Below are 25448 nucleotides of genomic sequence, written 5' to 3'. Positions count from 1 at the left end.
TTTTGAATTACCTATAAAGTATTAATGAATTGTATCTGTTTAATTTATAAATGAATGTCCATATTGCAGTAATGGGTAAAGATCACAAGTATGGAATTTGCTGCCTTCTAGCATGATTTGCTATATAACGGTAAGAATAAAATGATATTACTGATATTGGTACGACAAAATATATGTGTTCTGTAACATTGTTTCTGTGACCAACCTGTTTGCTATTGTCAATAGCATACTAATTCAAAATAGATCTCTTTTCATTCTAATTAGGCTTTGAGCAACCTGATCTAGTGGAAGGTATCCCTGCCCATAGCAGCGGGGTTGGAACTAGATGATCTTTAAGGTCCCAATCTTCCAACCCAAACCATTCTATGATTCTGTGATTCAACTATAACTTGTGTGTCATACACATTTCCTATATAAAACAGAACTCTATTTATGTTTGCTTACTTTTGGTTAAAAACAAACCTTCCACTGAGTTTTTAAATTTCATTTTTCTTAATACTAGCCCTGATTCCATGGTGATGTCTTCAAAGCTATTTATTTTTAATAAGAAATAATTAATTCCTTTAATATTAAAGTCTCCAAATTCTACTCAGAATTATTTTCAGTGGTGTGTAATATCTTCACATGACACCCACTCCTTCCTCCTTTGTTTTAATCATTAAAGGTGAAATTCCAACCCCACAGAAGACTGGAGATTTTCTCATTAACTCCAAAAGAAAGAAGATTTAACTAGATGCCTTTTAAAATAGGATTAGGTGTAACATGGCCTTTAAGCTGTATCTCAGGCTAAAATTCAAAAGCTAGTTTATAAAAAGTATCTGATACCCAGTTAGATTTTTAAAATTGAAACAAACCAACAATCAGCATTGTCTTTAGAATTCAGTAGGCAATATGGGCTTTATTTCACTGAGGTCTTTGAGAGTCTTATTGAGTGAAGAGTAAGAAAGAAGTACTGAATAGAATACAAAATACTGATTAGAAAAATAAGTCTGAAGAAGCCTACTCAGATAAGATTTAATGCTAAAACTATTACCAGATCCAGATAATAGAAGCTGAAAAATTGGTAAGCATTAATTTCAAGTAATTTCATTGGAAAGAAATTCAGATACCCTGTTGCACCAATTGAAGGAACGTATTTCATCCTTTCTGTCACAGAACAAATTAGGCTATAAGAAATCTAAATTACACAATTGAAATCTTTACATGTGAAATTACCTCAAAGTACACAGCTTCCTCATAAAGCTATATATAAGATGAGCTATTCAAAACCGATACTGGTTTCTCCTTAATGATTTATAAAGTCTGAAAAGCTTTATAATCAGTTTTTAGAATAAAATCCCAAATTGGGCAATTTTTGTTCCTTGGTTTTCATTGAAAATTCTCCACATTGTTCTTCTAAGGAACTGGTGTTCCTAAACTGGCTATGTCCTTCCAGGTATTGTACCAATCTCTTTTCCTTGATGCCATCGCCCAAAATATGGAACCAGTATCTCAGCATAAGGCAAATTTATGTAAGGCCAATATTAACTTCCTACTGATGCATCAGATTTTCAAAATAACTGGCTTCGGATACCAAATCCTGCTGATTTGAAAATATTATCCGTTCCCCATCCTGTCTGCTTGCATTGTAAGTCTCCACGCTAGTAGCTGCCACTTTTTGATTATTCATCATGGTCAGAGATTATTATGCTACTGTCTTAGTTAATAAAACATGTATTTATTGACTTAACTTAGCTAAGGACAAAAGTACAACTGAAGAATCATAGAAAAGGTATGCTCTTTTAGGGAAAACTGATAATTTTTAGAAATAAAGCTCATTAATTAATTGCATAAATTAAATTATAATGACCTTCCTAACAAAATATTTTATCTCATTTTTACTAAAGTTACTAGGAATTTTTGTGCTTTTCTTACTGTTTGACAGCCTCCTTCTGAACCTTTGGGATCATACCAAGTTTTGGAGGTTTAAGAGGAAGAACATTTACTAATTCCCAATTCATACTGGCATAATTAATTAAAAGCTGCTAAATAATTGTCTGGAGACTTCATTAGCTTTCTGCTTCCTTGTTTCCCAGAGAACTGTGTTATATAGTAATGGAAAGCACAAGTAGGTGGAAGTGAGATTTTAAATCTGGACAACTTAATTGAATAAAAGTAGTTGAAATCCTATTGCATCTTGCCAACAGCTGCTGCAGCTATTTATAATCAAATAAACAAAAATGTTTTGATATTTACATGTTGTATGTAGTATTTGATGACTGGAAGGTTAATGTAAAGCCTTCTCTTGATTTTGTTATTAATTGTCCTTAAGAGGGTTTTCAGTTTTCCCATAGCATGTGTAGAGAAATACTGCTGTCCACACAGGAACAGAGTGATGGTTCAAAATTAATTGAACTGCTGGGTGCTCTAGTTTACTATGCTTGCTATTTCATCTTGGACAGATTAATATTCCTAGGTGCTCTCTCATTTTTCAATATTCCTTTTCCTCTCCTCTCCTCTCCTCTCCTCTCCTCTCCTCTCCTCTCCTCTCCTCTCCTCCTTTTTATCTCCATGGTTCATTCCCCAATTTTACTGCATAGAATGTCTTCTGGCTCTCATTTGCTTATGGTTGCTGGTTGGATCTAATTCACATGTTCTTCTCCATGCAGGTGTTATCCCTCTAATGTTTCTCCTTTCTTCTAATTTCACTGGTTGCATTCAGTGACCTACTGAAATTTCACAAATTTTCAGAATTTTCACTGTTTGTGTGGCAGGGTGGGTGACAAGAGCCATGTCTACCATGGTTTTGTAGCTGCAAGACCTCATTTGGCTTGGGAACACCTGGATCCATAAAGTATAAAATATCTAGTGACAATAGAATCTAATTTTTATAGGTGCTAAAAAATTACTGCTCTCACTAAAGTTGAAGCGCAAATTAATTAAAAAAAAATCCAAACCATAAAAAGAATCTAATCACCTCAGTTAGGCATGCAGAAATTATAACAAGTAATTTACACTTGCTTTTGAAAGTTTATTTCTTAATTACTGTCTGCTTTAAGGTAATACCTTAGATAAACTGGAAAACTTAACCTTTTAATAGCTTTTAAGCTTATTAGAAAGGTTACAAAGAACTATAAATGTGGAATATTTGCATACTGAAATTGTGGAATTATTTGCATCTTCAAATATAATCATTAACATGAAATAAAGCAAAAATAAGCAACTACAATATCATAGTAACTGTGGGATAAATAAAGTTTAAATGTTTTAGTTAAGGTCTTCCAGAGAAATAATAAATGGTTGATTTTTTCTTTATAGCATAAGTGAAAACTCTTATTTCTTGAGGTAGCTTCATATATTTGTCACCTAACTTGAGGATAGTTTCAAGGAGGCTGGTTTGAGGAAGTTAGGGATGGGGATTTACAGTTTCGCAGCTAAACCTGACATGAATTTTGGTAATAGTGACCGCCACTATAACTGCATAATAAAATTAAATGTACAGACAACTATCTAGAGAGTTTCAACTGTAAGTTTCCAGGGGTTTAAAGTCCATGTTAATGAACTTTTGCAAATATATGCTCTGACCTATCTGAAGCAGGTGAAAACTTATGCCTACGAGAAATAGATCAGAAGTAATTCAACTATCCGCAATAACTTTTCAACTATGCACAATAACTTTTACCATAGTAATGATGGCTGACTGAGAATAAATCAGAAGTGAAAAGGTGTATTTAAGTTTCTGCACAGTACATTTAGAAGATATTCTGACATGCCAAAACTATGTCCAGGAAGAGCAATTAACCAATAAATATATGGCAATTTCAAATTTAGTATTAAAAGAGATTCTGCACACTGAGGGCATTTAAGTATAATAGTGGTTAGTTGTTTTTTTTTTTTTAATTAGCAAGCCAAAAACCTTCTGTACGGCAAGAAAAAACGTAGGTAGCAATGCAAATTTGTTTATATCCAATGCATGCTCCAAAATACTAGAAATTAAGTGCATTTTGTACAACAATGTCAATAAGAACATAAGACAGACAGAGCTGCAGTCAGACCATCTGGTCCATGAGCTGTTTCTGGCAGTGGTCAGTCACAAATGCTTTGGAAGAGGCTTGCACTATAGGCAAAAGCTGTAGTGGTGTAGTGGTCCCTTGCTTTGCCTGTCCAGCTCCTGACAATCTAAACCTTAGGGAATCCCCTGACCTGCAGGGGATCTTGTTTAATAGTTTCTGAATGACCTTTCTTCCATTGCTTTTACAACACCTCATGACAATATGTAACACATCTATAATGTGTTATAGATGTATTTTTTTTTCTAGAAGATGTATTATAGATTAATTTTTTTGTCTTGAAGGGTCTGCCTGATAATCACATTGGTTGACTCTAAGTTCTTGGGTTCTGAAAAGTAGCAAATTATTATTCCTTATTCATTCACCTTCTCTTGGCTAGTCATGATTTTAGTATCTGTCAGTATTTCGGTATTCTTAATAGCAGAGTTTATCTGGCTGAACCGACAGTTCTCTACAATTATCTGTGTAAATCCTGTGCAACGGGGAGAAGTGAGCACTGCGGGGGGTGGGTTATGACAATAGGAACATGTGATGGCATAAAATGGAATTTTGCAACATCTGGAAATTTTACTCTCTCATCCTTCATTTTGATGTGGACAGTGAAATATATTTTACTTTCCAGTCAAAGAAATGAATTATAAATAATGGATGTAGAGAACTCTCTAAAACTGATCCTGTTTGTAATAACTGCCTTGGTTTTTTGTATATATGTCCCAGATAACTGTATCTGATCGCATGGGGAATCGCATTCCTATGTTATTCTCTGGAAAGCTACCTCCACACTCTTTGTTGTTACCTTGCCTGAGCTTTGATGGTATTTTTCCCTGATGTGTGTCTCAATGACACCAATTTACTTATAAAGCTTTTAACTCCTGCTGGACTTTAAAAGCACATTGTTCTTCCCATTGAAAGAAATATACATTATTTTCAGCATTTTATGCTCTCAGTTTGCTGGAGATATGAAAATTGTTATAAAAAGGATTGTATTCTTTACTATATTGAGTGCAGTGAAAGAGGCAGTTATTCTTCTAGCTGCTGCTGCGTGTTCTTTGTATTATCTGAACTGCCTGGTCATAAGTGGGTGTTCTGTGATTATGATAGCAATGCATGACAATGATACAAAATTAATCGTTGATGTAGTAGCAATTGATATCAAAACAGACTTAGACACTAAAAAACTGTCATGATTCATCTTAACCAGCAGTAATCATAGCAAGATGTTAGTGCTACCTATTGCTTACCTTCACCCAACTTCAGAAACTCCACATTAGCTGACATCCCTCTGATTCAACGACATTATTTTCTGTAGTTCCTTTAGGAACAAATATTTTGTGCACTGAAAAAGCCTGTGCCCACTTTGCTGGCCACAAATCCAAGTGGTGCATCGACCACATCAGTTATTCACAGGCCCTGGATCTGCCAAGCCTTAAACACAGGTCTCCTCCTTTGGAACCCCACCCCAGACATATACGTGGCTGTGGCAGTGCCTATTGATCATATGCTGGAGTGTGTTGTGGTAACTGCTCCTGTGCCTGTGATGTCCAAACACAGCTGACTGAGAGGGGAGTTGGCAGGTGGCTAGCTGTGCCTTGCCTTGAGTGTGACAAAGAAAAGGAGAAGCAGTGGCACTGTACTGGCAAGCAGTATACAAGAAAACCTGAAATAATAGCATAATAATTCTACTACTCAGCAGAAGTGGTCTATGTCCAATCTTTTGGGTCTTCTATGGATGCTTGAAATTGTGGAAGAAGATTTAATCCAAGAGAATTTTCAAAAGTATGGTATTTACGGTAATGGGTTTTTTGGTAAATATTTTTGGTTTTAGCTGGTTTGCTCAAAAGGGTGCACATATGACTTTATATATTAGCACAGAGTTTCATACTGGAGGGAGGAATGAGTGAAGTGTTAGGAAATATGAAGACAAGTTCAGACTGTCGTTAGGGAAAACAAGACACACAGGTTTTGATTTTCTGTATTTTGCCCTGAAGAAGCATGGGAGTCAAAGCTCATACTAAAAAGTTGCAATTTCAGGGAACTGCCAGTGGGAAAAACAGGAAACCCAAACTTCAAAGGAGTCTGGATTTATCCTTCTATCATTTCAATTTAAAGAGACAAGAGATATCAGCAATAAAATAGGAAAAAGCCTGTGATTTCTGCAAAGTTGAAAATAGAAAAATTCAAGAGTAGTAATAGTGAAATTAGAAGAAATGTTTTCTAAATGCTGACTTGGGTTGGTGGGTACAGAGCTAAATTCCACCATTGGAAGGCCTGATTGCTGGTGTGATATTGGTAGGTGCTTTAAAAAATCGAGGAGAGAGATGACAGGGAAACTAAAGGCAATTTTAAATGCATTCAGGCCACTTTTCATCACCGTGTGCTGAACGAACTGTTTATCTAGTGACCAAAGTGTGCCACGTTCAGTTTTCCTTGATAGTTAAGTCTACCTGATGCTTGCAGCTTGGATGGATTTCTTCCACCCTGTGTGGCTGCACATTTCTAGCACGCCAAACACACCAAACAAATATTTCAGAGGTGATGTTATAGCACTGCTGAATGCCAGCACCTCACTCCCCATTTGTCTGCCTCATGACACCTCAAGTTGCAGCTCTTTTTTTTTTTTTTTTGTCAACACCAAAGCTATGGTGTTCACCTCAAGTCATTACATTTTGTGGTCTCAGGGGTCTGCCTTTCAAAATACAAGAGAATAAAAGCCAAGTTTTAGTAGGAGGTAGCAACAGTTAGTGTGTGAATCAGCTGAAATCCAGTGGGAAACAATCACATAAAAAATTTATCAGACAATACTTAAAAAGTTTTCAAAAGGAGGGTTTGTGTATTGCTAGCAGTGAGATGCAACTTCTTTTTCAAGGACTAACTTTTTTTTTTCTCCCATTTGGTAACTCCTCTCTTTCTTCCTTTTTTTTTTTCTTTTTTTTCTTTTTTTTTCTTTTCTTTTTTTTCTTTTTTTTTCCCTTCTTTTTCCTTTTGTTTCTTTTTTTTTCTTCTGTGAATGAAGAAAGGTCTTTTGTTTTGTTTTTATTTTCTTTCAGAAAACTGCAGGTCAGCTTCCCCTTTCATTCAGTCTTTCATGGTAGCATGACTTCAGTTGATCTTGTCCAGATAAAATCTTTCCAGGGTTGTGTCAGACATTTAGGTCAATTCACCCACATCCTGTGAGCACATAAGGCAAGACTGGTAGTGTGTCCCCGGTTTGCTGAACGTTTTTGTGAACAAAGTAGTTGATGTGTCAGGTATACATCATTGTCTCTAGATTGGGGATATGTGTATAAGTAACACCTTACATTATAGATCAGCTCAAACTGTAAGGGTGGACATTACCGTTCCTTGGGCAGATGAGGATTCATGGCACATCTCCGACAGGTTTTCCCCCTTACTTGTTCCTACCGATGCCTCTGGCCTGCTGATGGCATCAGCAGCCACTGCCTACCACACAGCACAAGCAAAGTCCTACCTATTTAGGTAAGCTGCTCTGGTGACAGATAACTTGGTTTGTGATGGGTATCTTGGAATCAAGCATGAATCTCATTTTGACTGTGTTTGCGTAAATAGTACCTCTTCCTTCACCAACTCTTTTCCCTCCCTGAAATGACTTTCACTGAGTGCTGCTCCCTTTGCAAATTCGATCCTTCAGATGGGACAAAAGAGAGAGGTTTATAGTGACGTGGGTGTTCAAGAACTTTTCTAGCTGTTTTATTTTCCCCTTTTTAAATGCCACAGTCAGGCCCAGAGAGTGAGTCTCTCCTACGCTTTGTGTGAGCATGAGAAACAGGTTGTATTTTATTACTTTAACTTGAAGTTAATCCTTTGCATCTTGTGTTCACACGGGCAATGAAATGACAGCAGGAGTGAGGTGAGAGTAAGTGATAATGTCTTGGCATTCGACACTTATAATGAATGTGTGCTTGTGAAGTTCTGAGTCATTAATTTTTTTTCCAGGCAGCTATGTGGCTTAGCAATGCACTTCAGTACTGTGATGGATTTTAGATTAGACAAATAACCCAGAATAACAAAGACTTTATTGTTTGATGGAAAGGGAGGTTTTCATTTGTTTGACGTTTTTATATCAAAAAGTATATGAAAAACTTGCAAGTTTGGGTTTTTCAGTGTCACTTACATCATATAGCAATCTTAAGGACACAAAATGCCCCAAGCCACATTCCTTGTAGGAAATCTTTCTCCAGGACTGAGCTGCACAAAAGAACATAAAACAGACTCTGAAAAACGCTGTTTTAAAGTGGAGCAGAATTGGAAAACACCCTGTTTTCCTTTCCTCAGTCCCTCAGAGATTACTGCAAGCCACTTCAGATGTTGTGAGACTGTAACTATAATGGTATGATACTATAAAGTGTTTTATGGACTTCAGAGTAAATATAAATATAGAGACCACATCACCTGAAGCCCTGAGATGCATAAGGAAAAGTGGAATCCACGCTAATCACTGGAAACATATCCTTTCAGGGCTTTCAAAGCACAGAAACATGTTTATTCCAAAGAAAAAAAAGGAACGTCCATCCTTTTTAATCCCCTCCTGTGGATGTTATCATAAGAAACAACTTGTTCCACTGATATTACCATACCCTGCAATTTAAGATGAACGAACTATCATCAATCCATACAATAGTTATTACAGTAAAGAGAAAACTGCACTATGTTTAAAAAGAAAATAAAATGAAAACCCAACAACCAGGTTATATTTTTCATTCTTTAGATTCCATCAGGTTTGCATTGTCCCCAAGCACTGAAAATGTCTGACTCTCTTGTATAACAAAGTATATTAAAAGTGACTAGCATTTAATCCATCAAGATCACTCTCCTTGTAATGGCACAGCAGATGGCTGGGCAATATTACTTACAAAAATGATTGCTAATCAATCTGTGTACATGTGTTGTTCACTTCACCCACTCAGCTAAGTAAAGTTCAACAGCAGAGTGAACCATGGAATTTTAAGCTTTTTCTGAGCTTTTAGCCCACCAATAACATACACATTAAGAATCAAAACTACACCCACAGCAACATTTTGAATTTATATAAAATATTTCCTATCCTGTTGAAATGCAACAGGCTCATAAAGACGTATTTCCCTCTTTCACCTGAGGCATTTCTTTTCCATTAGCTGTTATAACTTGCAACACTGTCCTTTTTTAGCTATGAAAAATTAAAACAGTGGTTTGGGTAAATTTGTTTCTTGAATATGCTATTCCATTTTTCAGCAGTATCACTGCTAGGAAGTATACCTGGAATCTCAGTTCAGATAATTGATGTCTCCAAAACAAGCAGTCCAGAACAGAGGAAGCTGAAGTCTACTCTGTTCTACCAGTTACACCTCCATGAGCTTTGTCTTCCTCAGATTTTTTGCCTGATGTCTCTGGCTGCAATTTTTATTTATTGTACAGCAGTTGACTGCGATTTGAATTATGCCTTCTCAGTGAGGTTATCTGGGCGTAACTGAGAATGCAGTTTAGATTGCATATTCTTACACACAGTGGCTGAAGATTGGGAAATAATAGTTGTGTAGCTATCACATTTCTGCATGCCATCTAAAAACCCAGTATTTTCTTGCTTTTAGTCTATGTTTCTCCAATTTTTTTGAATTTGTATTCTGAATACACATAAACATTACTCTTTCTACCTGGGAACCTTTATATTTAAAAGTATTTTTTCTGTCTTCTTTTTTCTTCTTAACTAATGCACTTCATAGAAGTTTTTGATGTTCCTAATCTCCATCTGCCATTCTTTCAGATGAAACATGCTTCTTTAAGTGAAAATCCCCTAATTTCACATGCAGGAATAGCTGGGGGATGCAGAAGTTGTCTGAATTGAACTTCTAGACATTTAGGCATGTAGGACTAGTCTGCTGCTGGATACATTTTCCTTTTCAAGCTCATGGTTTTGTTTCCTAAATCCTACTGTTCTACTTCATTGGCTTCTTGCAGTATTTATTTTTCAGTCTGGTTTTAGCAAATTGAGATGTATATCAAAGTGTTGCCTTCCTTATGTCTGTAATACAGTGGACAACTTCTTGTTTGGAGATTAGAAACTCCTGAGAGCTCAGCTTTCTTTCTGTGCAGAAGTTCTACTGCTGCAGTGCAGAGAGCAGCAACGTTAGTCCCCTACCAGTCTGGTGTGAGGCAGGGTTACAATTTTGTGGACATTGTTCACCTGTTTGAGCTGTATTTGATTTATAAGTTATTCAATCTCTGTGCAAAGATTATTGATAATGCTTTGGTTATGCAGTTGTCCCGTTGTCAGATGATGCCAATGGAGAAGATTTTAGACTTTCAAGTGAATGTCTTTATTCTTATACTATGTGTGGGTTTTTTCCTTTTTTTTTCTTTTAATAAAGCAGATACAGCTCACATTCCCAAGTGTGAGCTACAGTGGATCTTAGGTTGATATTAAAAAGGTATATTTGTGCATTTATATTTATGCAATGCTGGAATAAGTTGTTAGATTAATAGCCATAAAAAATGAAAATTAATTGTCTATTAGCTGAAGGAAAAAAGAAGAGATGTGACAAGTTTATATGTCCCTATTAACTCTTAATGGCTAAAGGGACAGAGAGATACCTTACCATTGAGCTAGTGTAGATTCATCCCAGCTGAATGAGATTGCCTGAGGTGAGAGTAAACCCACTTTAGTCTCCATACATAACTGAAGAAGGGATATGGGCTCCTATTGGGAATGACTCAGATCTTAAATAACCTTAGTTGGCTTCTGGAGAAGGCCAGGTCGCTCTTCCAATTTTTTTGCATAGAGAACTAGTAGTGACTATATACTTGCATATATGACTCAGTGGTTAGTGAGAGAAACATAAGCTCTTACTCCCACTGTAACCAACCTTGCCAGGATTATAGGCTGCTCTGGCAGGAGCTTTCAAATAATTTCTTCTCCAATTGTCTCCATCCCTTTTTTCTGCTCCTTTTTCCACTTCTGCTTGACCCACATAGAGTCACAGAGTTGTAATATAATTCAGGTTGAAAGAGACCTCAGGAGGACTCTAGTCCAATGCCTTGCTCAAAGCAGGGTCAACTGTAAGGTCAAACGTGTTGCCCAGGACTTTATTAATTCAGGTCTTGAAACCCTCCAAGGATGCAGAATGCACAGCCTCTCTGGACAGCCTCTTCTGCTGCTTGGCTGAAGTCAGAACCGTCCCTGGTTTAGTTTATTACCATTGTCTCTTTTTCTTTTTTTTTTTTTTTTTTTAATTGCCATGCAACTCCATAAAGATCTTGGCTCCCTCATTTGGTAATCTCTTTTTAGGCATTGGAAGGGTGCTGCTAGTCACCCTCAAAACCTTCTCTTTTTCAGTCCGAGCAAGCCCAGCTTCCCCAGCTTCTCGTTGCAGGGTGCGTTCTCCAGCCCCAACCATCTTGGTGATCCTCCACTGGACTCACTCAAGTTTGTTGATGTTGGAGTGGACATATTATTCCCAACTGGACATAGTAGTCCAGGTGTGGTCAAAAGATTCCTGGGTGTGCTGGTTTTGACTGGAATAGAGTTGATTTTTTTTCCGTAGTAGCTGGTATGGGGCTATGTTTTGGATTTGTGCTGGAAACAGTGTTGATAACACAGGGATGTTTTCGTTATTGCTGAGCAGCGCTTACACAGAGTCAAGGCCTTCTCTGCTTCTCACACCACCCCATTAGTGAGTGGGCTGGGAGTGCACAAGAACTTGGGAGGGGACACGGCTGGGACAGCTGACCAAAGGGATATTCCATACCATATGACATCTTGCTCAGCATACAAAGCTGGGGGAAGAAGGAGGAAGGAGGGGACGTTCAGAGTGATGGCTGAACACCTGCCTGCCAATGGGAAGCAGTGAATGAATTCCTTGTTTTGCTTTGCTTGCGTGCACGGCTTTTGCTTTACCTATTAAACTGTCTTTATCTCAACCCACGAGTTTTCTCACTTTTACCCTTCTGATTCTCTCCCCCATCCCACCAGAGGGGAGTGAGCGAGTGGCTGTGTGGTGCTTAGTTGCTGGCTGGGGTTAAACCACGACACTGGGTAAAGGGGAATAAAGTGAGCTCCTTGTGCTCTTGAAAAATATTACAATTCAGAAACCAGGAAGAATATGAAACAAATCTGGAGCCTATTTAGTTTCTGCTAAATCTGAAGAGAATGCGCTCTCGTCTGCGTCAGATGTCCCTGGCAAGCCCTGTAACCCTTATCTAAGAAATCCTTTCTCTAAAATATGTCAGAACATTTCTTCCTTTGTTTTTTCTCTCATTCCACGAAGATACATAACACCTGCAAAAATAAAGTTTTTGGAATTGGCAATAAGTTGCAGTGTGAAGAACAAAGAAAAGCTTAATAAACTTAAAAGGTAGATGAAGTGAACCAAAATGAAAAGAATCTCAGCAACTGACTCACTACAGAAAGCGTTGACACAAAATTTCCGATAGAAGGGATAATAGAATTTAGTGGCTTGAAATAAATGAATAACAGCAATATATGGACTTACATTAATTAGGATAAAGTTCAGATGGGGATTTGCAGACATCTCAAGCACAAGGAGCAAAGCAACTACCTCCTTTCTGTTAGAGAGATTTCTTGTAGGCTTGCGATTGGAAGAAGGCTTGTTAACAGGATTGTGGCATTTTGTAGCAGGCCAGAGAGCTCACTGCTGGAGAGGGTGTGTTAGATTTTCTTAGATAATGGCTCTGTTGGAGGGGCAGGAACCAGTTTGCCAAACACAGAGAACACAAGGATTATTCGGTATCAAATAAACCCTGGTAGGGTTATGTGCTCTCAGTTAAGTACTGTCCAGCTCCCCTTTCCTGCTCCCTTCACATGCTTGCTGGCTTTGGGTTAGCTTAAAAATGTCCGCGCCATGTCCTATACCAATGAATGTCTCCAGGTGAGCGAAAGGGTGAAAGAGGGAATTTTCTGGGATGCTGATGAAGTCCGGCTAAATAAATAAGTCTGTGTTTCCTTCTCATTTCCAAAATAATAATGGGTGAAGCGTAAGTGAATCTCTCTTTCTGTGTTTGTTAGCAAGAACGCAGATATCAGGACTCACATTTCTTTCTGCATGATGATGTTGTGACTGCTCGTCACATGACACAGTGATGTTTTAGAGAGGCAGGACAAGACAGATCCATGCTGCAACATTTATGCTTGCCATTGCTGAAAGCCAAGTTACAGGCAATAGGAACAAATGAGCTCTTTTTAGAGGATGAATATGAATCTGTGTATGTTGTGGTGGTGTAACGTGTTTTCCGTAGTGCAAATATTCATCCTTACTGATTCTGCATACTTTCTGGATTCATGCTGAATTAATATTTTAGATAAAAGATCCCTCATTTTTTAGGCAGATCTCACTGTTTATGTCTTTCTTCTCTTTTTTTCTTCCTCCCCTTTCCCAACTTCCCCTTATTCTCTAGGTGTCCAATATGGCCTTTTTATTGATCTTTTTCCTTTTCTCATCCCTGATGTTGTCCTGCAGCAGTGTTGTCCTCTCTAGCACCAGCTCCTGTAACTGGTGGCTTTCATATAGCTCAGAAACCCTTGTGTTCCTTTCCAGGGTTCATCTTTGAAAATCAGGATGCCTTGGTGGTTGTGGACTGATATTAGCAGGTTATGCTAGGAAATTTTTAATCATAGAATCATAGAATCATTAAGGCTGGAAAAAACCTCTAAGATCATCCAGTCCAACCGTCAACCCAACACACCATGTCCACTAAACCATGTCACTAAGCGCCACATCTACACGTCTTTTAAATACTTCCAGGGATGGTGACTCAACCACTTCCCTGGGCAGCCTGTTCCAATGTTTAACCACTCTTTCAGTACAGAAATTTTTCCTAATGTCCAATCTAAACCTCCCTTGGTGCAACTTGAGGCCATTTCCTCTCGTCCTATCGCTAGTTACTTGGGAGAAGAGACCAACACCCACCTCGCTACAACCTCCTTTCAGGGAGTTGTAGAGCGCGATGAGGTCTCCCCTCAGCCTCCTCTTCTCCAGACTAAAGAGTCCCAGTTCCCTCAGCTGCCACTCATAAGACTTGTTCTCCAGGCCCTTCACCAGCTTCGTTGCCCTTCTCTGGACACGCTCCAGCACCTCAATGTCCTTCTTGTAGTGAGGGGCCCAGAACTGAACACAGGATTCGAGGTGTGGCCTCACCAGTGCCGAGTACAGGGGCACGATCACCTCCCTGCTCCTGCTGGCCACACTATTTCTGATACAGGCCAGGATGCTGTTGGCCTTCTTGGCCACCTGGGCACACTGCCGGCTCATGTTCAGCCGGCTGTCAATCAGCACCCCCAGGTCCTTTTCCTCCGGGCAGCTTTCCAGCCACTCTTCCCCAAGCCTGTAGCGTTGCCTGGGGTTGTTGTGGCCGAAGTGCAGGACCCGGCACTTGGCCTTGTTGAACCTCATACAGTTGGCCTCGGCCCATCGATCCAGCCTGTCCAGGTCCCTCTGCAGAGCCTTCCTACCCTCGAGCAGATCAACACTCCCGCCCAACTTGGTGTCATCTGCAAACTTACTGAGGGAGCACTCGATCCCCTCATCCAGATCATTGATAAAGATATTGAACAGGACTGGCCCCAGTACTGAGCCCTGGGGAACACCGCTTGTGACCGGCCGCCAACTGGATTTAACTCCATTCACAACTCTCTGGGCTTGGCCGTCCAGCCAGTTTTTTACCCAGCGAAAACTACACCTGTCTAAGCCATGAGCCACCAGTTTCTCTAGGAGAATGCTGGAGGGGACAATGTCAAAGGCTTTATTAAAGTCCAGGTAGACCACATCCACAGCCTTTCCCTCAGCCATGAGGCGGGTCACCTGGTCATAGAAGGAGATCAGGTTGGTCCAGCAGGACCTGCCGTCCATGAACCCGTGCTGGCTGGGCCTGGTTCCCTGGTTGTCCCTCACATGGCTTGTGAGCACCCTGAAGACAAACCACTCCATAATCTTCCCCGGCACCGAGGTCAGGCTGACCGGCCTGTAGTTCCCCGGATTCTCCTTCCGGCCCTTCTTGTAGATGGGCATCACATTGGCAAGCCTCCAGTCGTTCAGGACTTCCCCTGTTAACCAGGACTGCTGGTAAATGATGGCGAGTGGTTTGGCAAGCTCCTCCTCCAGCTCCCTCAGTACCCTCAGGTTACAGCAGAAATTGCTGTGCAGCTATTTTAGGGATATGTACTGGAGTTGTTACAAGGTTGGTAAAGAAATATGGTAAAGAGATAGTAGGACTTAAATACTGCAACAAGATCATGACTCTAATGCTGTTCTCCTCCTACAACATTGTGTTCTTGTCAGCCAAATAATGACAATACTGAGTAAGAGACTTCAGGGACTGATACTGGGCAGTGATTCACTGAAAATACAAGAGCACATATAAACCTGACTGTTACATATTATGGTTTTGTTCATTAAAGGGAATTGAATTCATCCTATGTGTGTCCAGTTCTGGACTCCTCACTACAAGAGGGACATGCACTGGAAAGAGTCCAACAGAGGGCCACAAAGATGATTAAGGGCCTGGAGCATCTCTCCTATGAGAAAAGATGCTGTTCAGTCTGGAGAAGAGAAGGCTCAGGTCGAAGCTTATCTATGTGTATAAATATCTGGTGGGAGAGTGCAAAGAAGATGAAGCCATGCTCTTTTCAGTGGTGTCCAGTGACAGGATCAGAGTCAATGGGCACAAACTGAAACATAGTAGGTTCCCTCTGAACACTGAGAAACACTTTTTTACTGTGAGGGTGACCAAGCACTGGCACAGGTTGCCCGGAGAGGTTGTGGAGTCTCCATCCTTGGAGATATTCAAAAGCCATCTGGAGATGGCCCCGGGCAAGTGGCTCTAGGTGTCCCTGCTTGAGTATGGAGTTTGGATCAGATAATTTCTAGAGATCCCTTCCAACCTCAGCCATTTCGTGATTCTGTGATCCTTTGTTATTTTCCCAGTAATAATAAGAAACTTTTAAGAAAATATCCTTTACTTTAGTTCTGATAAAGCTAGTGAGGAAGATATCATGCAATTGGAATCAACTCTTTTAACATCATGTAATCTGAAACTGTTCTGAAGAGGAAAAGTGGGCTGCACCATCAGGGTAAAAATGATAGCTGTTTTCAGCTTCAAAACAAGTGAGTGAACATTGTGGTGGCTACCTGCTAATGCTGGTGTAAGTAGTGGAACTGCAGCTACAAATGGGACATCTAATAGCCATTTGTTAAGGAGAGTAAAGGGATTTTTTGGGTTGCATCATTATATTATATAGAAAAAGTCAGCACTTCCATGATGGCAGGACCTTGACTGAGAGTCAAGTGCTTATCTGCAGGAGATAAGGTGAATCTGAACAAGAAAACTAAACTGCTGAAAAGAAGTTATTTAATTTTTTAAATTTATCTTTCTTTTGTTCTTCAAACAGTGGAAGCTTTACATTTGGGAACACTGATGGCAGCACATGGCTATTTCTTTCCGATCTCAGACCATGTTCTAACACTAAAGGATGATGGCACCTTTTATCGATTCCAGGTAAGTGTTTTCAATATGTTCTTGACTTGTGCAAATGGAGGCTCATATTAAAGGCCTTACACAAAGGTTCATAGCAAATTTTAACCATACTTTGTCTCTTATGTCTCTTAGTAAATGGTGGCAATTGCCCTTAAAGTAAAGAATGGTAGAAGGATTTTATTTAGAAATTAAGTCAGCAAAGTGTTAATATGATAGTGACCATTTTGATCCCTGGAAAAAGTGTGATAATGCTAAGTGTGGAAATATCTCTCAGGAAATAAAGTAATCTAGTATTTTGGAAATGTAGTAAAGGAAATGAAATTATCTTATTGACTCTTATTCCTAATATAGTCTTAATTTGGAAAGGGGGAGGTATTTTACTTATTAAGCTTATAGCAGAAATCTGCTAAAAAATGGAGGGTAATATTTATATTCTTTCTTATGTGAGTATTTCCTTATTGGTAACAGAGTGGTATTGAAGTAGTATGTATTCTTCAAACAAGTGCAGACACATTTCTACATCCGTCAGTCCCATTGCATACAACAAACATGCAGATGCTTCAGAACAAGCTGGAAGTTTGTATATGTATGTATATGTATACCTATACCTACACATATATTATTCAGATACCTACATAGTTTTAGTTTATTATATTAGATTTCAAACTAACACTCCTGGGGAGCAGGAGTGTTGCTCTTCTAATAACGAATAGCAGGCTAGAAGTTTGCAGAGCAAAACCACCTATGACTTGAAACAAATATGATTGCACAGTATCTGATTATGTATTCTAGAGAAGGAATTAACTTCGCTTGCCATGTAGCACCTTTGACAATGGTGGTTGTGTTCTGTGTTGCTCTCTCTATTAGGCGGTCTTCATGGTAGGTATCACCAACAGCTGCTCCAAGATCTTCCCTAAATATTTGTTGCTTTGAAATTATATGATGATTATCACTATGAAATTGATGATATGAATACCATAGTTTGGTAATCCTGCTCTGTCAGTTCTAACTGTGTTAAATACTTACAGAAAAATAATATCCGGTAGAACAAAATCTCAAAATCTATTGTCTTCAAGATATTTAAGTCTAAGCTTTGTCTTAAACATTGTTTAAATAAGAAGCCATCAAGAATAAACTAAAACTGAGATTGTAGTCTTTAAAATGCAGAAGAAAACTGTGACATCTTGGAGACCAATCATAGTCTCAAACATTGTGTTAGATTAATTGCTGTACAATAATTTCATCAATATTTTGGCTTGACTTCTATAGAGCCACATAAGAGAAGAGAAAGGTTCATAATATTTGGTCTAAAACAAAATCTTAGAGTGAATATAATTAAATACGTACAGCACAGTCTGGCAAGAAAGAGAATGATTATTGCATCCATGCATACAATATTATCATATTTTCATATGTAGAACCTGTGGGTCATACAGTGCAAAAAACCTGTCCTTCAGCAGGACAGTAAGTTACATGTGTATATGGGTAATACAAAGAGCAGTCACTCCAAGCCTCCTCCCCCAGATCCACAGTTACCTTTGATCCTGGAGAGAGGATCTGAAGGAAAAGGTTTCCTTCTCATGGTGCTTCATCCTCCTTCGGTATAAAGAAGAGAGGGATGGCACATGGGTGAAGGGGTTTACTGCTGAGAGAAAGGCACTGATGTGGTTATGAGGTAAGTGAAAAATGGAAAGAAATCATGGAGTGGTTGAGGCTCCAGTTCCTTGTCTCTGCATAGGAAGCGGCCAGAAGGACAAAATATCTGAGGCTTCATTTTGCAGAGAATAGGACTTATTTATAGGAGTGCTGGTCATTGAATTCTGCACAGCTGCTGGCCTGCTTCTACCCCAAACATGGGAAATGAGCACCTCTGCTAGCATGATAATTTGTCTGAAGGAAAGTATAGATTAGAATTAGCTGCACTGTGAACAACTGAGAGTACTGCAGCTACCTGCCATGGGCTTTCCTCAGAGAGGTCTACAGCCTACACGTTTGGACATGAAGCTTCAGTGAGGGTTAGATTGTAAAATGATATCTATTGATTTACACAAGTTAAGGATTTGGCACCTATTTGACATATGCATATGAAATAAGATAATTTCCTCAAGTATTGCTCAGCATATATCTGCAGTATTTTGGTTATTTGCTGTTCTGTGGTACCTTTTGCATTGCTATTCCTATGCTAACAATGTTAAAACAATGCAATTTTAGCTGTTAATGTGTAGCATGAGAAAAAACTCATACTGGTGTCATACTGTTAACTGAAGTTGTAACAGCAAAAGTTATGTCATTACAACTCCACATTCCCCGTCAAAATAAGGCTAATATAAAATCTGTTACTGAATCTCTTAAATTGGAAGATGAACACAACATACTCAATGGGGAGTAAAGTTTGACTGCAAATATGTGAATTTTGCACTAGAATAGTTGTTCAGGTGCTTTGGAAATAGGACCCCCTGAGTATTGGACAGGATTCACAAATTTCTGGATATTTTAATAGAAAGAGAAAACCATACACCTGCCAGCACTGAAAAGTTCAGAAGCCATCCCTGCAGAGAAATCTCTGTCTGCAATGCAAAGACCTGACCTACAAAAAACAGGCTAGCTACAATAATGTTCTCCATGCACTTCATTTTTTGTTTTCCGAAGGGTGACGCATTCCCTCCTGACAGTAAAATTACTTCCAGTTTGTTTTAAACAACCTTCTGTTGTATAGAAATAGCTAAAAGCAGTGGAGATTGTACTTCATTTGTGCAAATGCCCTTTTACAGGCAAAATTATACTTTTTCAGTTATCAGCCATCAGGAGGGCTGTGAAATCGTAGTTATATCTGCTTTTTAAAATAATGTGGCCTTAGAAATAAAAAAAATAATTCCGGATCATTCTTTGACCTACTCAGGTGTAATTAGGTTAGTTTCTGTGATAACAATTTAATTCAAAGGGGATGGATCTAAATATTAATTGCCTTACTCAAAGAGGAAATTTCTTATTAGTCTCAACAAGACAAAGCAGAAAATTCAGGGATAGTGATACTTTCTGAACCATCCTGAACAGCTGCATTGCCTTTTCCTGGCAATTTAAGCCTGGGACCAAAGAAGGAGCTGAGTACCTGCTAACCACCCTCCTCTACCTGAGAGCAAATAGGTATGAGGAGTCCAAATAAGAAAAGCAAGGCGCACCTTAGAAAGCAGATCTTCCTGGGGCCCGGGATTACCCACTGAGGCCTTTCATTCATGTCCACATAAGTGATAATATGTCCATCCTGGTGAGGAATGCCTGACTCGCCCTTTCAGCTGGTAAGCTTCTACAATAGTCTCCCAGGGAAAGATATGTTGATTTCTTCTACAAGTTACACATGCATACTAACTGTCTCAATGTTCATAGTGAAAAATAATGTTTCTTAATATCTTTTGTCTTTAAACAAACTCCTAGGATACTTGAGGCTAGTGATAATCATTTTTTGATGAGATTAATTCGTGATGTAACGTAAATTAATTTTCAGAGGTGAAGTTTAGGTTCTGTGGTCGTTTTGTAACTTTTAAGATGGAAGGCATAAATAGCTGAGAAGAAGTGTGAAAATGGGAACAGTTTCTTGTGAAAACATGAGTCTGGTGAAGATAGCAGCAAAACTCATGGATTTTGGCAAGATGAAGATTTCACCTGTAATGTCTTCTCCTATTCTACCACTGGGAACACTTCCTTGACAAACACATTTAACGTCTCTGGCCTTGTTTTCCCATGCCTAAATTGGGGATAAAAATACATAGCAATCACTGTAAGGTTCTTGGAACATCTTTGCTGCAGAATAGCGTAGAGTGTGAAGTGTTGCGGATCCTTGTGTCTCAGGTGGAATTACATTGCTTCCCGCGTCTCTTTGAGTCAGCCCTGCTCGGCTAGCTACCTTTTGGCTCAGTCTCTGGCCATTCTGAATACTGAGGCTGTGGCTGAACATCACAGCTCTCCAGCCCCTCTCCACAGCCTCGCTGGATCATCTACCGTGCCTTGAGGGAAGGATTTTATTGGAAGCCAGATTTCAGAAATAAAAAAGAAGCAGGTTATCTTATGCAGCATTTGGCAGATTTTCTTTGGCAATTGCAGGTGCAAGGACTAACTTATTGTCTTTTCAGCTCAAGCTCAGCATATACAGGTTCTATAGAGGTTTAGGTTTCAAAGAGGGAAAAATAATTTCAAATCTGTGTGTCTTCTGACTGCCCTATCAGTGCCCTTTTTTTTTTTTAACCCCCTACTCAGACACACTTCCCCCCCCCCCGCTGCTTTCCGTGCTCATTCTCTTTCCAGGTTAGAAAAAAGGAGTCACAGAACCAAATTTTTATTGTTTCCAACTTCCTCAACCTCTTTTTTAATAATTCTGAGCTAACCGTGGAGCACTACTTGCTGGCATCCTTCCTCTATGGGCTTGACGGTGCTAGACCAGTGATCTTACCCTTTTCCTTTACCAGGAGATCATTTGAGTCAACTGCAGTGAATGTAAAACTGAATGCCCCTGAATTCTGCCATCCATCATGGAAGGCATTTGAGATTGTGTATAACTATTTTTTAGCAAAGACTTGATTTCTGCTGTTTATAAAGACTCCCTGGTGTCTGTGAGAGGAATAGCAGTAATATGCAAAGGAAGGTTTATGAGTGATTTGAATATTCCTCCCCTATCCCAGTAATTAGATTTTAAAAGATTTCATGGTGTGGAGCAGCTTCAGAAACAACAATTCTTTTCTTATTACTATCAACAAGGGGTAGCTGAAAGATGCTTAATGATTTCCCTCCACAGTAATACAGTTTAATGCATAGAAATTAATCACATTTTATAAGAGCTGATGGGCAACACTAATTTTTACAAGTGGCTGTTTCATTAGCTCGGATATTATTATTGATTAATTTTATGGTAGGGCCAAAGTAGATCTATTTGTCTTGTCACAGGATTGCTCACGATGCATAGCAGCCACTGCTGCCAATTTGTTTAGTGCAGAATATGTGCTATATTACAGGATTTTGTTTCATATGACTTTATTAACAGGAGGATTACGGATTTCTGTGGTTAGGTTTACCTAATGATATTAGTCTAAAAGCAAGAGAACCAGGAACCAGTTTGCGTTTGTGTGTGCAAAACCAGTTTTCCATCAATGGCATGAAGATCCTTGTAACAGCCTGTTTTGTTCTGAATGCTTAAATGGCTCTACGATCACATGTGCAGTGCTAGGTAAGCCTTATTTCTCTAGCTGCTGACTTGTACTGGCTGCTTATTCAAATTACAGATACAATTAAACAAAGTGCCTTAAAAGCGTACTGATAAAAACTGGCAGCATTATTTCTGCCTGGGCTGATAAACAGTACTTGACTTTCCCCAAACCGTTCTACCACCCACCTTCCTTCCGGCTATAAGTGGGATGTCATGGCAAAATGACAAATGTTCCCTGTTTCATACTTGTTCATGACGAACTGCTTCACATTTCCTTCTGAGGAAAAGTAAAATTCTTAAGTATGATAATTCCTTCAGGTTTTCTACATTTCACAAAAAACCCTTAATATTTCATAATCTTCTCTTTGGAAATGGTAGTGTTGAGGTACAACATGTTATACCACATCCATAACTCTCCTGGGGAAAATCTTCACTTATGTAGGGTTTCTAGGTCATGAAACAAAGCACATAGATTGTATAATGTTTGTGCTATAGGAATATGTGATACTGCAAGGGATGTTATAATTCTTCTACAGTGTACTCAGGACATATGAGTTGTAACAAATAGTTACACCAAGCTTTGTTTGCATAGTCCAAGTATAGAGAAGGTCATTTATGTGGGCGGAGCCTCCTTGCGTTGCTGTGGGATTTTTTTAATAGATCAGATGAGAGCAGGCAGCTTTCTCCTTTGCACACACCTCCTATTCTTATTCCTGACCTCATTCCGTGAGACCAGGGATCTTATTATCGGACTCTTCTTACTTCCTAATCTTTCCTTGTTGAACGAGGCAAATCTTCTTCCCCCCATCTTCATGGATAAACTCTCTAACAAATTCTTCTAAGGGATGATTAAATAGCTGGACTGTGAAATTGTGTCGAGGCTTTTGAAACAGAAGTGGAAAGATGTAAACTCAGCACAGACATTATAGTCACGTGTTATGTGATTAAACTATTTGAGGTCTGTAACATCTAAGGGGCAAAGCAGACTTCAGACTCCATTTGTAGGAAAATCATGGTTTTGGAGCCAAAGGTTCCAGGGATTTCTGTTTGAGACCTTGTGCAAGCTTGGTGTTAACTTGCCTGATTGCAGAGGTTGGGACAATAAATCTCTGTGCAGGTAGGAGCCCAGGAGGCGTTGGGGCTGAGGAGGACAGCAGCTGGGGGTGGTGGGGTGCACTTAGAGCATGCCCCTGAAGAACGGAGACAGGCAAGGGGCTGTACGGTGCACTCAAGGGCCAGCCTGAACGGGGGGCCTTGGTATACATTTCCCCAAAATCTTAATGTATCATTCTAATAACTGAATTGTGGGAGCCTTGTGATGAAGTTTCTCCCTGGGTCTTTTCTCAGCCAGGAGTGACGTTGCTTGAGATTTACTTTATTGCTACAATTTATCAAGGGGAATTCCAGTTTACCCAGTGTGCATGACACATGGCGAGGTAGATTAAGACCAGAACTTTATGACTATTAATACCAAACAATTAGGCAAGAAAATGTGGAATACACCTTTGGGAAAATGTCAGTCATTTTAACTACACCAAGTTTATTGTTGATGGATTTTTTCCATACAATCACAGCATTGCAAAAATCCTTTAATCAGAAACTGATTTTTTTATCATGTTTTATTTTCAGTGCCTAGGTTTTTTTAAAGATTTTTTTTTTTTGGACTTTCTTTCTGTTTAAGTCTTAATCCTGTCCCTTACCACTATTTTTTGTGCCTGGTTTTAGGACAATTTTCCTAGTCTCTGCACTCACCAATGCCATTTCCTACTCTGAAAGTGAATAATAGCTTTCTACTCTTTGAATACAACTTTATCAGCAGCTGTAGCTGCTTTTGAGCACATACCTTATGGTGATATTATAATTCTTTACTTGGTGGTAAGAAAGTAATGTAGGACTTTGCCTTGGTCCAAATACATAGCATCTACTGTTTATTTCTCATATAGTAGGGGCTTTACACTGTCAGTGACCTAATCTGTTATTGAAAAATCCAATAAAAATCCAACCTTTAGCTTTTAAGGATCCAGAAATGGATAGTGTATTACAACTGTTCAATCTAGACACTAGATCTAGAAAGATTAGAATACAGCAAATTTCAGCATTTCCCCCTTTTCTGAAAAAGGAAGATCTTCCCCTTGCTGTAGTCTTCTGAGGCTCCTCTGCCTTATGTGATTTTTTTTTAAATAACTGCCCATATTTCAAAGGTTACTTGAATGAATATTTTTTCTGTGTATAACTTGCCCTTAAGGTAACTCGCACCCCTTTAAATATCATGCAGATAATCCAATACTTTTGATAACTTGCCAGTTAGATACTAAATACTATAGAGAGTTAGAAATAGAGGAGAAAGAGAAGTACCAGTGCAAAAATTTTGTTATAATATTTACACATGCACATAAATCACAGTGCTGAGGAGCCAGGAGTCGTTCTTTAGTTTGGCGAGGCTTTTTTGTTTTCTACAGATAAACACAGTTTACCCACATGAAAACACAGTAATTCCGTGAGCGTTTTGTGCTGAATTTCATCAGGCCGCTAACCTGAACTGTCTGACTTCATATAAATATTTCTCTTCCTGTTTTTTTTTTCCCTGTACTGTGTCCTGTAGTCTTATCTTCATGTCAAAATTAATTTTGGGCGTGTTCGCAGAGCTAATTGCAGGCAGACTTGAACTTTGTTCTCACTGGGAGCCAGCTGGCTGGAGGCCAGCTCCAGCCACATTGCAGTGCTTGAGCTGATGAGCTGTACTTCTCAGCAGGTCCCACTAAATGCATCCGAGCACCACGCAGGCAGGGTCACGGCTTGCAGTTCAGAGGCACCTTGTGCCTGCCTGTTTCAGAGCATCAGCAAGGAGAGCTCATGCCTGCATGTCATTCCCTGGGCAGAAAGACCTTTATCTGACCACAGTCTCTCTCCTTCTGGACACTCAAACAAGGAAGGCATTTAATAATCTTCTGTACTTATCTGTACTAACTTTTATTTGAACCCCTTTCTCATATTGTAATGTTTGCCTTTTGCTGGGGTTTCTTTTTGGCTTACCTTATAGGACATTATTGAAACCTTTTATTATGACTTATAATTTGCTAATTAAAACTCATGTTCTGTTTTAACTTTTCTGCTTTTATCTCCAGAGGCATGGTGGTGCAGGGAGGCTTAGATTCATCCTTAGTAGCATATGCATTAATTTGTGCTTTTTCCATGATCTCTTTTTCACGTTTAGTTGATTGGAGATTGCCAGAGTGGTGACACTGGCCTGTCACTACACTTTCTCTCTAAAGGTACTTGGACATTTAGTATGGTCTCTTTCAATAACTGCCATTTCCGTTCCATCTCTTTGTCCCTCGATTTACCTTCCCGAGAGACCTCCTCTGCCTGTTCTCTGAGCCTGCGGGCCCTCATGCTGCTGTGCTCGTCTTTGCAGATTACCAGTCTCATCCTGCAGTCGCTTTCACTCCAAGTACTACACACCTGCAAAGCCAAAGCCTTGGTCAGGTATTCTCTAACTTTCCCGTGAAAGTTTTGTTCAGCTTTGGAAAGGAAAAATTGTCCTCAGTACGTTTTCACACTTCTCAGCTTTGGACTGAACTGAATCCCTGTGTTAGAAGCAGGTCCTGCCATTGGGACCTTTTCGACCTTCAGAAAAGTCTTGGCCACCTCTGCCTCCTAGTAAGCTAAAGTGACATTTCACAACATTGAAGATCCTGCCCCTTTTCCCATATTCTGTTTAGCGC

The 25448-nt window shown here is 39.2% G+C and overlaps 1 protein-coding gene across 6 annotated transcripts in view; it reads left to right on the top strand.

The window, feature by feature from the left end:
* The window catches only part of RGS7 (regulator of G protein signaling 7), a 263978-nt gene that overhangs the window by 159055 nt on the left and 79475 nt on the right, over nt 1-25448 (top strand). For all 6 annotated transcript variants that reach the window (XM_075146535.1, XM_075146539.1, XM_075146537.1 and 3 more), the window contains exon 5: nt 16444-16550. In XM_075146535.1, coding sequence (XP_075002636.1) covers nt 16444-16550 — 107 coding nt within the window. The remainder of the gene's footprint in view (nt 1-16443; nt 16551-25448) is intronic.

This window comes from Calonectris borealis, chromosome 3 (assembly GCF_964195595.1).
Source record: "Calonectris borealis chromosome 3, bCalBor7.hap1.2, whole genome shotgun sequence".
Classification (NCBI taxonomy): Eukaryota; Metazoa; Chordata; class Aves; order Procellariiformes; family Procellariidae; genus Calonectris; species Calonectris borealis.
Note: the sequence above shows the minus strand (reverse complement) of the source record. Positions and strands in the feature narration are given on the sequence as shown.